Source organism: Vombatus ursinus, unplaced genomic scaffold (assembly GCF_900497805.2).
Source record: "Vombatus ursinus unplaced genomic scaffold, bare-nosed wombat genome assembly UNPS02014797.1, whole genome shotgun sequence".
Lineage (NCBI taxonomy): Eukaryota > Metazoa > Chordata > Mammalia > Diprotodontia > Vombatidae > Vombatus > Vombatus ursinus.
In genome coordinates this window covers 2,613,532-2,627,145 of record NW_020954575.1, presented here as the reverse complement: position 1 = coordinate 2,627,145, position 13,614 = coordinate 2,613,532, and the positions used below count along the sequence as shown (strand labels likewise).

At 35.4% G+C, this 13,614-nt stretch overlaps 1 protein-coding gene across 9 annotated transcripts in view; it reads right to left on the bottom strand.

Annotated features, from left to right (window-relative positions):
- The window catches only part of BCAS3 (BCAS3, microtubule associated cell migration factor), a 781,854-nt gene that overhangs the window by 365,594 nt on the left and 402,646 nt on the right, over window positions 1–13,614 (bottom strand). For all 9 annotated transcript variants that reach the window (XM_027870394.1, XM_027870395.1, XM_027870393.1 and 6 more), the window contains one exon: window positions 579–679. In XM_027870394.1, the coding sequence (XP_027726195.1) occupies window positions 579–679 (101 nt within the window). The remainder of the gene's footprint in view (window positions 1–578; window positions 680–13,614) is intronic.

The window sequence follows — 13,614 nt, the reverse complement described above, 5'->3', positions numbered from 1 at the left end:
ACTTACGTGGAAGGGCAGAGGAGTCAAATGAAGTTGTGATAGATTAGGTTCATTGGCCACTGGAAACTGCATTAATATGAGCATGGGAAAGGCAAGAGAGCTTTGCAAGACTAGGCATTTTGAAGAAAAAGATGTTGTACTTACTTACATAATAAAAATACAGCCCAATCTGTAGGAAATTTGGTCTAATAGTATAAATCCCAAAGACAGCGAATAAGTTTTAGTGTTTTCTTTTAAGGTCAACTCTTTCTCATTTATTTTAACCCTGATGAAAGGGCATTTTAAAGAGTCCATCTGAAATACAAGCCAGTCAGGGGGTGTAAATGCTGAATTGCTTAGAAGATATGCATGTTTTATCCTCCAGTATGTGGAAACTAATGCAAACTGCTAATGAACAGTGAGATACCTTTAATTTGAGAGACATTTTGTTAATATGTGAAAATCTTAAATAGATTTAATGGTTCTTTCTGCCCTTGATATATCTTGAATTGTCAAAACAAACCAAAGAAGAAAAAGGGTTTCCATTTTTTCCTTCCATTAACTCCCCTACGCTTATACCTCCTTCCCTTGGTTCCCACCTGGGAAAGCCATTCTTCATCCTCTTGTCCACTGTGGTCTGAGGCTAAACTGTCGTAGGATTCATGGCGAGTAATGGGTCCAGGACTTCCAGGAGGAACTACTGTGTAAGGAAAAAAGTACAAGTCATTTAGACCAAAAGGGAAGAACTTGGGTTTGGGTCACCAAAGTCTGACTAAAGTGAAGTTCTTCAAGAGAAAAGATGTAAAAGTATAAGGTCCCAAGACACAACAAAGTCTTGAAACTTTAGTAGATTTTGTGTAAAGTAATCATGATTATCCAGATTATTATGCTGCCTCTAACTTGAAATACTTATTTGTAAAAATAAAACAATGTTTAAACCCATGAATTGGGAAATGATTAAACAAATTATGGTTTACTAAAGTGATAGAATATTACTGGACCATAAAAGAATTAAAATAAAGAATTTACAGGGAAGCCTGAGAAGACAAATATGAACTGAATATGATGCAAACTGAAGTAAGCAGAACCAGGAAAATAATGTACACAATTTCTACAACAGAAAGTAAATGGAAAGAACAACAACAAAATTAAAATATATAATTATAATATATTATGTAAATAATATATAATTAAAATATATAAATAATATGGCATAATTTGGCTGGAAAAAAAGATGGAAACATACATTTCTTCCTTCTTTGCAGAGTCTAAACACTATAGATGTGTAATATTGCCTAAAATATAATACTTAGAGTGCTGATTAGTTTTACTTAATTGAATTTTCCCCCGTCTTTACTATTCTTTGCTATGGTAAAGTATAACTCTTGGTAGAGAAGGGGAAAAATACATTGGGAAATTAAGATGATGAAAAAAATAAATTTAAGTAGATTTCCTTAGTTTTAATATATGTTTTTAGAGATAAAATGTATTTTTTTCCTATCATCACAATTTCCCTCATCTCTCCACAATTGTTTCCTAGGACCAATAATAACCATTAATATTACTCAGTGTTTGACTTAATTTAAGTGTTCTTTTTATTTCCATTGTTTCATCTATTGAATAGACATAATTCTCCTGCTTCTGCTCACTTTTCTTTACTTTGGCTCATATAAGTTTTCTCATGTTTCTTTGACTTCTTCAGATCAGTCACTTATTCAATGATACTCCATTACATTCTAATACCACAATTTGTTCAGCTATTTCCCAATAACAGAGCCCTACTTTCTAGGTGAGGGATTTCTTAGGGGGGCAGGGGAATGAGGTACAGTGTCATAATATCTATATGGGGACACACTGAGCTCAGCCTGAAGCTTTTAAACAAATGAAAGATAAATAAAAAAACCAAGACGACACCTCTTTCCTCCAGGGATCTATCACAGACAATGCCACTGTCACTAACAGGAGTTTCGAACATCTTGCTCAAGATCCTTGGCACATCCAATTCTACAGAAGAACTCCAGGAAGGATCAATTACAAAACCTATCCTTGGATAACAGCAGAACACAAGCCTCAGAAGGATGTATTTCCCAGGCTTCCAGAGCAGAGTGGTTCCAACCACTACTCTACACTGGCCTGCTCATTTAGGCTGGACTTTTGAAATCAATGCCAGATGCGGAGAAGCCTGAAATCAACTTCCTCAATCATTCTGTAGATACAACAAATGGAGTGCAAAACTGGATTTGGGGATTAATTATTTCCTGTCTTTCTGGAGAGGTATGTTCATTTCATTTTGTCTTTTTCCAGTGCTCTTCAGGGACTCCCAATCTGCAGAGTCCCCCTTCCCTGTCAGGTAGGAATCTACTTGTGTCAGTAAGAGATATTCTTCTGTAGGTCACATAACAAACACTCAGTGTTTCTTCTGTCAGAAGAATGGGGAGAGAGAGAAGGTGGGGAAAAAGGATATTCAACTCATCTGCAGTGGGAAGAATTAGAGTGCTGTGAAGAAAACTTTCATATAAACCCAGTCCCACAACATTTTCACAAAATAAGTGTTCTAAAGCATAGATATCAAATATGCCTTTTACAACACACCTGAATCAAATTAAAATATAATTGGAAAATATTGAACTATATAAATAAAAATACAATATAACATAGATAATGTGAATCTATGGTTTTCTAAGCCTAAATGCAGCCCACAGGGATTCTTATATATAGTTTACTGACCCTCTTAAAAAATGTTTATCCTGGTTTACTAGGGAAAATGAACCTGGACTTCTAGCCAAGATCGAATGGAGGTAAAGTAACCAGCTCCCATGTACCTACTTCAGCAAAAACCTGAAATTCAGACCATTTCAAATAATAATCAAGAAGTTCAAAAAGAAACTATAGCAAGTGACTTCATCTACGCCAGGACTGCACAAAAAGTCAACCAGAAGCCTATGGGCAATAGGAAAGGAGACTAATAGCAAAGCCAGCACCAGAGAAGACAAAAAAGTCCAGCTTCCCAGTGAAACCAGCAATGGGTCAGAAATATTCACAGCCTACAAGGCTTCATGTCCAGAGACATCAAAGTCAGAAGGCCTCAGAGAGAGCCCAAGGAAGGTCAGAAAGTCACCAGGGTGGTGACATTGGGAGTCACAAGGATCCAAGTGACATGGAAATACTCAGACAGGGACAGGTATCCAAGGGTCTCTGAGGTACCTAACACTTTGTACAAGATGCAGGAGAAGGCCCTGAAGATCTAGCATGCTGACCTTCAAAGATCTCTTGGTGGAAGTCACAACAGGACAAAACAAAGCAGTGTTGAACACTACCCCTAAAAGCACAACAGGAGACAAAACCTGGACCAGACATAAAGCCACAATTCAAGAACTATAGCTGGAGAGAAGAGTAAAACAAAGAGAACAACCATCAGTATTTTAACAAATCATTATAGATCTAGAGATCCTCCTGAAGAAGAAATTAACTCATGAAAACTATAAGCAGTGACTCAAAACAAAATATGGATTTTCCACATGTACTACTACGTGCCTGACATGTAAGAGGCACTTCGTAAATGTAAGTGTTGACTATTGTTAACTGACCAAGAAATAATAAAGCAAGATTTTTTTTTTAAATAAGGAATGAAAGCTCTGGAGAAAAAAATGGAAGAATAGCTTAGAAGAGAACATAGCAAATTTTAAGCAGACTTCATGAAAACTAGAATACACAAAAGAGAAATCAAGGACTTCATGAGAGAATAGGAACCAAAAAAAAAGCTGAAAAAGGTGAAAAAAAGGAAGAAAATGTAAGTTATGTGATATCAAAAACAATTAACCAGAAAAATAGGTCAAGTAGAAATAATGTATTCTCACTAGACTTCCTAAAACTATGCTTTCTTTTTTAAAAGCCCACTTTCTTATCCAAACTGTCATTCTATTTCATTTTATTGGATTACTTAATCTATTTACGTTTAAAGTAAGGAGAGGTAGGTTTATATTTTCCTCCATTTTTCTCTAATATTATTTTTTCCTCAAAATTGAGATTTCTCACTTCATCCTCAGTAAACACATTATTATGTCTCTTCAGTTATTTTAGTTTAACAGCTATTTTCTTTCTTATTTCCCCTCAAGCGATACCTCTACCCTAACAAATTCTGTTAAACCTTTCCCTAGTTTTGGAGATTTGATTATTAGTACCTTAAACTATAAATGTGCATCTATAACCCTGCAAGATAGGTGCTATTTTTGAACACATTTATAATTGAAGAAACTGAGGCAGAGGTTAAGTGACTTGCCCAAGGTGACACAGCTATTAAGCATCTGAGGTTGGATTTGAACTCATGTCTTCCTGACTCCAAGCCTAGCACTCTATCCACTGTGCCATTTTGCTCTAACTCAGCAAGGTTAAATACTTGTTTCAGATTACTTGGCTTGTAAACATTGGAGCCAGATTAGAACATCGGTCTTTCAATTAGTAATCCCATGCATCTTCTGCTAAAGAAATACCTCCTTTTCTTGATAAAAACCCTGACCACTGAAACTATTCTAACTCCTTTTTTCCTCTCTTTTTTAATCCCTCTCTTTGCCTCTTCACACAGTCTCCTGTAGATTCACTTCTTCTTGAAGAAGGGGTTATTTTTCCTTTCACTGCGAGACTTTCACATAATTAGAGCACAGCACATATTTCCCTTTGTCATATTCCTGTACCGATTAATTTTTTTTCCTCTTTCTTTTTGTCTTTAAAAAAGGCTATTTGTTAAATGGGATAACTCCCTGGGAGGCACAGGGGGAAGAACACACTGGGGGAAACTATAATGACATTAAAAAAAAACCCAAAATGCATCAATAAAAACTTTTCTTTTTAGTCCAGATGACATATTTTAAGATATTATAAATGAAAACTTTCCAGATCTACAAAAACAAGAGGGCAAAGTTAAGACAGAAAGAACTCACTGATCTACTCCTGAAGGAACACCACAAAGAAAAAGTCATAGAATGCCACAGTCAGATCCAGAGTTGCCATATTAACTATGAAGAAAGCAGTTCAAATACCAAGGAACCACAGTCAGGATCACACAAGACCTATCAACTTCTCCTATAAATATATAGAGATCTGAGAATACAGTGTTCAAAAAGGCAAAAGATATAGGCTTACAACCATGAATAATTTACACTAAAAATCTTAGTATAATCCTATAGGGGAAAAAAAGTGAACTTTTAATAGAAGAGAGAATTGTCAAGCACTACTGATGAAAAGATGAGTAGGAACTTTGAAATATAAACACTAAAGTCCAGAGAAATTTAGAAGGGTAAATTTATTTGAACAATTGGAAGAAGCCAAAGACTGATTTAGAATTAACTTTCTAATGGGGGGAAGAAACAAGTGTCCCATCAGAATTTTAATGTCTTCAAACATGGATGCCATGGGGCTGGACTAGGTCTGTTCTTAGGGTTTGAAGAGAGAAAAAAGAAGGGAGGGCAAAAGGAGGAATACAATGATATATATATATAGAAAGGAGGAAGAAAGGGACGGGATTTGCTATTTCTCATAATTAGAGTACATGAAAAGAAGAATATACAAACATGGAGAAAAGAGTGGGGGACAGGAATCAGACAAATCTCACTTTTACCTGAAATGGATAAAAGATGAGTAAACATACACATACAGTTTGGTGGAGAAATATATTAGATGAAATAGAAAAACACGCAGGTGGGGGGAAGGAGATATTAAGAAGGATAATACTAGGAGGTAAGAGTTGTAAGTCAAACAAACTTCCTGATCCTTAAGGGAAAATTAAAAGGAAAAAGAAAAAAAAACAACAAATAAACAAAGAACTGGAATCTAAGGGAGTTCGCATCAACTAAAGCACATCTGTAAAAACTATAATATATGACTATAATGCATTATTATCTCAATAAGAACCAACAACACAATTTCAGAGAATCCTGGGTAGTATGAACTGATTCAAGGGCTACAGCACCATAAAGAAAAACAACTTAAAAGACTTAAAAACTATGGTCAATGTATTGGTCAAACATATCTTTAGAGTACCTAGGAGGGAACACATTACTCACTTCCTGATAGGGAGTAGACATTCTCAAGGTGCAGAAGGACACATGTATTTTTTGACATGAACCCTTTGTAGATTCAATTTGCTTCACTATGCTTACTTGTTACAAAGGATTTTCTTCCTCTTGTTTTTTAATAGTGGGGGAGATTTGAAGGGAAAGGAGGAATTAGAAATAGTGATATCAAAAAGAGGGGGCCATTGAAACATTTTTTCCAATAAATAGAAGGGAACAGAAGTTAAGCAGGGCAGCTTTAAAAATAACATGGAATTTATTATATACATTTTTCTTGTTTTATTTCATAATTTTATTCAACAATAAACGTTCTATGCAACTTGTTTCACCCTCATTTCCCTCTTTGCTCAGGTGTATTATGGGTTATGGTGTAGTAAGTGTGGTTTTGAGCAAGTTGACTTGAATAGAGCTAGGATATTTCTACTGCTATTACAAAGTAGGTATCCAAGTTTAATTATCCGTAGGGCAGTGGAAATTTTGAGTTCCAGCTTCTGTTGCTATGACAGGGAGCTCTGAAAAGATAGACAGTATTTTAAACTCATAAGTTTTTCTGGGCATGATATAACAAAGTGAATGGCAGGGAAGGGCTCAAGTGATCTCTGGGGATCAGTCTTTAATAAGTGATCAGGATTATATTGTTTTAGTCCTTTCTTTCTGGAAGATGCAGTTTATTAATTTTGGTTTCAAAGGATGCATTCATTTACTTCTCTTTCTGTGCTTAATTTTTCTGCAGATAACTATTAGTGATAGGGTTATTCTAGCAAATGTTTAACAACTGGCTCTCTTTCCTGCATGCTGATAAGATGCTTCCTGGCTCCTGGATCAATGCTGAGGCAGTTTTCAAGTTGTTTGGAGGAGAGTTTGGGAGGACTTCAAAGGAACGGTTCCTTCTTCACTCCACCATCTTGGACTTATTACATATTTTTTTTAAAAAAAATTCATTATGAAATAGAGATTCAAGGTTTCATATACCATACTGAATATATATAGAAAAAAAATTTTCTTGGTATTCAGGCTCAGAATAATTTTTTTCCTGGGAAAAAAAAAAGAAAATTAACCTCTAAGCAATTCAGGCTATCCACATTGGGGAAACTAATTATTAAAATGTAAGGTTTAAGTAATAAAAAAAATCCTGGAGTCAATCTTTAGAAAGAGAAGTCCCATTCAAAATAAATGTAAAATATATAAAATATGTGGAAGTCAATCTACCAAAGTTCACTTTATACTTGCGTAGAAACAATTATACAACTCTTTTAAAAGAAATTAAAAAAAAAACTTAAATAACTGGAAGGACATTCTGTTCTCCTGGCTGAGCAATGCTGATGCAATAAAAATGACAATGTTATTTAAGTTAATATACAGACTTAGTACTATATAATCAAACTACCAAAGAAAAAATTTACAGAGCTTTGCAAAATAATAATAACTTCATTTGGTGGAACAAATGATCTAGCAACAAACAAAAGATTTAGCAAATCAAAGGAAATGATAAAAAAGTTGAAATAAAGAAGGAATACCACTTAATGCTACAAGCTGTATTATAAAGCAATAATCATCAAAACAATTTGGTAATGGTTAAAAAAGAAGAATAAAGTTCAACTGAATGCCATAAAAAAAGAAGAATTCAAAATGAACTCAAGAATTCAGTGTTCAGTAAACCTAAAACATAAATTACCTAGGAAAATATGACAAAAACCATTATTTACATGGTACACCATATATGTATATGTATATGTATATACATATAATCTGATTTGATCCTCACAGCAACCCTAAGAGAGATGAATGTCATATTTGACAAGAATTGTAGGATAATTAGAAAGCAATCTGTTGGACAACATTTTATACCACATTCTACAGCAAATTCAAAAAGAATATGTGGCCTAAATATTACAGAACATACTATTAAAAAAACTAGAAGAGGAGCAGATACAAGGACAGAGGATGAATTCTTAAATAACCAAGGGATAGAGGCATTTACAAGAGATGAAACATACAGTTTTGATTACATATGATTAAATAGCTTTTCTATGAACAAAATTAATGCAAATAGGATAATGAGTAGCAGTAGACTAGAAAAATATCTTTGAATCAAATATCAAATATTTCTAAGATAGGTCTGAAATCCTGTATATAAAGACAAATAACAGAAATAAATAAGACCGAAAGACCTTCCCAGTTAAGTCAGAGGTGGGGAACCTATGGCCTTGAGAGGCCACATGTGGCCCTCTAGGTCTTCAAGTGTGGCCCTTTGATTGAATCCAAACTTCACAGAACAAATCCCCTTAATTGAAAGGATATGTTCTGTAAAACTTGGATTCAGTCAAAAGGTTGCACCAAAGGATCTAGATGGCCCACGTTCTCCACCCCTGAAATAAGTGGTCAAAGAAAATGAACAAATACAACTCTAAAGAAGTCAGTCAGTCAATAAGCATTTAAGTGCCTACATCTGAAAGAATACTAGAAAAGTGAATTAAAATAACCCTGAGATTTCATTTCACACCCAGTGAATTGGCAAAGATGACAAAACATGGAAAGTCAATGTTGGAGGAGTTGTGGAAAGATAATGAATTGCTGGCTGATCTCTGAACTGGGCAAAGAAAATGAAGAAAATGTCTATATCTCAAAGTCACGTAACAGTATCATAGAATTTGAGAATTAGAAGGGACTTCAGACATCATGTGTTCTAATCACTATATAAAAGCTATGCCCAATATAACATACTCATCAAGCATTCATCCTCTGTCTGAGATCTCTAAGAGGTAGGAAATCAGTGCCTCTCAAGACAAGCCACTCCAGTTTGGGTCAATTCTAACTGTTAAAAGAAAAATTTTCCTGACATTAAGCCTAAATGTGCTTCTTTGTTCTACCCATTATTCCTGGTTTGACCCTCTGGGACCAAATAGATGCCCATTGATTGAGAAATGCTAAACAATTATGACATATGAATATAATGGAATATTAGTGTGCTACAAGAAATGATGAATATGAATAAAATAAGAATTAATATAGTGCTTTAATGTTTACAAAGCACTTTTTACATGTATTTTATCCAATTTGATCCTTAGAATAATGCTGAGATAGGGGTTATTATTATCCTCAAAACCTCCTACAGAAGAGGAAACTGAAGCTTGCCCAGGCTCACAAAGCCAAAGAATTAGTGTCTAAGGCAGGATTTGAACTTAGATCTTCCGGAATTCAAATTCAGCATTCTTTCTACTGAACCCTTAGTATATATGGGAAGGAAGAAGACAAGAAAAGAGGGAAGAAGGGAAGGATGGAGGGAGGAAAAGAGGAAGGGAAGGATGAAGGAAATAAAGAGAGAAGCTATTATTAAGTTCCTACTTTGTGCTAGACACTGTGCTAAGTACTTTTTTTTTACAAATATTTTCTAATTTTATCCACAACAACCCCCACCTGGGGATATTATTATCCCCATTTTACAGTTGAAGAAACTGAGGCAGAGATTAAGTGACTTGCCCAGGGTCACACAGCTAGTGTTTGGGACCAGATTTGAACTTATATCTTCCTGACCAGTGCTCTAGCTAGACTGTGCCACCTAGTTATCCCTACATACTCTATACAGAGAATCACAGAAAGACTTTAGAATGACTACCTGGTTGGCCCCAAAGAAGGAATATGAGAAGACACCTTTTACCACTTCTTTGCATAGGTATGGGACCATCAGTGTAAATAACTGCTTATAACATTAGTCTCTTTCAATGACTCGGTTTCATTTTGCTGAACTTTTTTTCCTTCCTCCTTTATTTTTATTATAAGGGATGGTTCTTTGCGATGGGATAAGAGAGGAATATTGTAGAAAATATAGGTTATGTAAAAATAAAAAAATTTTTTAAAGTATAAGATCTACAGAGGGTATGATGTTGACTAACATGGCAATCACCATGCTCTGAGGCTATATTGCCAGAACTGCAAGGAGCTCCAAAAATCATAACTTTCACCAACATGTAAATTCAAACCAAGAGGCACTCCAAGTCCTCAGACTTGCTAGATGGTTTTGTTTTGAGAGATAGTACACTATACTGGATAGGGTACCAGATGTGGAGTCATGAAGAATTGGGTTCAAATTCTGCCTCCAACACATTGGCTGTGTGATTCTGTGCATATCACTAACATCTCTAGGCCTCAGTTTCCTCATCTATATAGGGAGAGGGCTGGACTTGAAGGCCTGTGAAGTCTTTTCAAGTGATCTTAACCTTTTCAATGTGATAGAATAGGGAATCCAGGCCTAGGTAGAATAGAGTTACCAGGTAAGCCAAGGCCTAATTCTCTAGCCATGACTCAAAGTAGTCAGGAACAACATGCTTTCACCTGGGAAGTACTCAAAATACCATCATCAGTTTTCCTGAGGATAATTTGAACTTCAGCTCATACTGATACAGTGTTAAGGGCAGACACCACTTTTTGAGTGTATTGGTATCTATCACCACACTTTCCACTGTGAAGGACAACTAGCTTAGGAATGTGCAAATGGACAAGGAAAAAGAGCATAGATCCTTGGTAAGGGAACAACTATAGAATTATCTGATATATTGAAATAGGCTTGCTCTCTATGCCTTATTTTCATTAGCCTTCACATGTTGGTCAATCCAATAAAAAGCAAGGAATAATCACTTTGCTTCCATCAATACCAAAAATAATATGAAAACAATGTCACAGCATGAAATTCTGGGCCTCCAATCAAAAGCAAGGCCATTCTTTATCTTTTTTTTCACTGAAAAATAAACAGAGCCAAAACATCAAGGAGCAAGTATTTACTTATTCCCAACTTTCCTGCAATGAAGGGGACACATTGGCTGTTATCTACACACAGGTACAGAAGTGTTTTGATCGCATTAGAAAGAGGCACTTTGAATACAATTTGCTGTAACTGGTATTTTTGTTTTCAATAAAATTGGACAACTGGTCACATTTCTACCTTCTTATGTATTAGGAATAAGGATATTAGAATTAGAAGTACAATAAGTAATCTGGGTAGAGAAAAATGTTCAGGGTTTCTCAGATAATAAACCCTGGCATGTGCTCACACTATTCCAGTAAACCCAATGATTTCCAAACACTCCTTTTCCATCTACCAAAAACCATATGCTACTACTCTAATTCAGAGGCCTAGAGCTTCAAAAGTGCTATTCCAAAACACAGGCATTGGATAAGTATAGATCAATGAAAAAAGTCAGTGTGGGCAGTTCATTATGGAGCAATCTGAAGCCAGATTTTGTTTTTTGAACCTCAGCATTCTTGTGGAAGTAGACCATGCTTACAGCAAGCAAGAGCTAAAAATGACCAAGTGAACATTGTATTTTTGTTATTATTTTTTTATATACTGGAAACAAAACAATAAATGAACTTCAGGGCTGACCTCTGCATGTTAGTAAATTATTATAGTCTTGCTCTTGACTCCAAATAATTTCTGCCCTACATTAGAGCAATGGATATTTGACTATAATCAGATTGGCACTTTGATAATGCCAACCTGGGATTTACTGGATCCAATATAAATGAATTTCTAATATTTTGTAACGAAGTCAACTCACTATGTGAATTCTTAGAATTACAGGTAAAATTACCCATTATGCTTTCTACTGGATTTTATATTTTTAAAATCTTTCTGCACATTGCCCATCAATCACTGAATATAGATTTTTTTAATGGCAAGGAAGACTATACAGTGTTGTATTTAAGAGTAAGGAATACCTAACTATATAACTTTGGATGCTGGTGGAAGAGATAATACAGTGTTAACAATCTGCTAATTTGGCAAATCATTTCATGAGTAACTATAAGGTACCTCTGGAGTATTCATCTCCTTTAATACAAAAGAGAATATATGGATCAATGTTGAGATGTCTGGACACATGGATTTGAATCCTGGCTCCACTGATTTACTACCAGACATGGAGAAACTTCTTAGAGTCACAGATTTTTTTATCCTGAAGGAATGAAGGCATGACCTCGCATGTCAAAAATTAACCACAATGCTGTCATTCCTTCTAGGACTCTTTTTAAGAGAAATAGTTCAGGAACATGTACCAAAGGGGATGCCGAACATACTATAAAATGATGGTAAATATGCTTTGACCAGGACATACTCATTGGTCAAAAGGTGAGGGTAGCTGTCAACCTTGGCCAAATTCTCTTAATCTCCCTGGGCCTCAGGTGTGAAAGGATATGACTTGATGAGCTCCAAGGTCCCTTCCAGCTCTAAGTTAATGATCCTTAATCTATGATTCCATGACCTCTCTTTCTACAGATGACCATGTCATTTACATAGTATCTGGAAGTTCCATTCAGGACTAGGAAGTGTTCTTAGATACTCAGAATCAATTAAACTCCCTACCAATCAGGGTTGGAACATCCTGACTACACAAGAGATTTAGGTGTTGCTCTAAAAACAATTTATTTGACAAGCCCTTATTAAGTGCTTACTATATGCCAGTGATGAAACAACACAGCATATTGTAACTCACTTCCAGATAAACCAGCTTTTTAAATAAAATGAAAAGCCGATCTGACATGCAAATAAAAATAACAGTTCTGAGTCCAACAACATATATAGGCTTGATACGTACCTCTTACACAAAAGAATCCAGTGCTTGCTAACCTACATCCAGAAATGCTTCTCTATTCTAAAAACAGTACTGGGAAAATCTCTTTGGTCATGGTTTGCTCGTGCCTTTTCTTTCCCTATGTCTCTTGAACTCTCTGTCATAAATTCTATTGCCTGCAACAGTGGACACCATTGAGGGCACAGCTGATGGACTGCAGACTCCCCTGACACTTGAACTCTGTTAACTCACTGCTTGACTATGGCAGATGTTCAGGGGCTGTTCTGCACCTCATCCCAATCTAGTTCCTGCTATTCTCCCATGAATATATAAAAAAGGCGGTTCCAACCTAGTCACTGCTGCTGTCCCAGGAAAAAAAAAATTTAAATTTTTTTAAATTTTAATTTAATTTAGTTAATTAAAAATTTTTAAAAGCTAACAATAGCAAAGTAATTTGCTTCTAAAAAGTAAAGGGCAACAAGGAGGATGTGAACTATAGGAGATGAGGCCATCAAACAAACTAATACCTACTTTAAAAGAACTCAAATATTTTCCATTTTTGGAATAGAAGAGGATTTACAGGTCGTTTTTGTAGGAGGCAACAAATAGAAATATTTGAATGGCCCATGATTTGGGGACAGGGGACAATCCTCACTGCAAAATGGGTTTTTCTTAAGTAAAGGAATACAGTAAAAGCTCTATGGAGCAGAGATCCCTCTAATAAGAGCTAAAGTTCTTAGGGGAAAGTCTGAAACAAACAATGCTAGTGCAGCATTATTCAGTCTTCTAGGTTACTTAGGGGAACAACATTCCTTTTTCCAGCAAAAGAGAAATTTGTGAGCTGGATGACATCATGCTGCCTTGAATGAAACAGCTTGGGCTCAAAGTTCACCCAAAGGCCAACAGTGATAAACCCTCAGCTGAGGCCAAACTTCAATATATTTTTGGTATTTATTAAAAACAGAATTTATATACCAGCCATATAAGAAAGGGGTCTAACC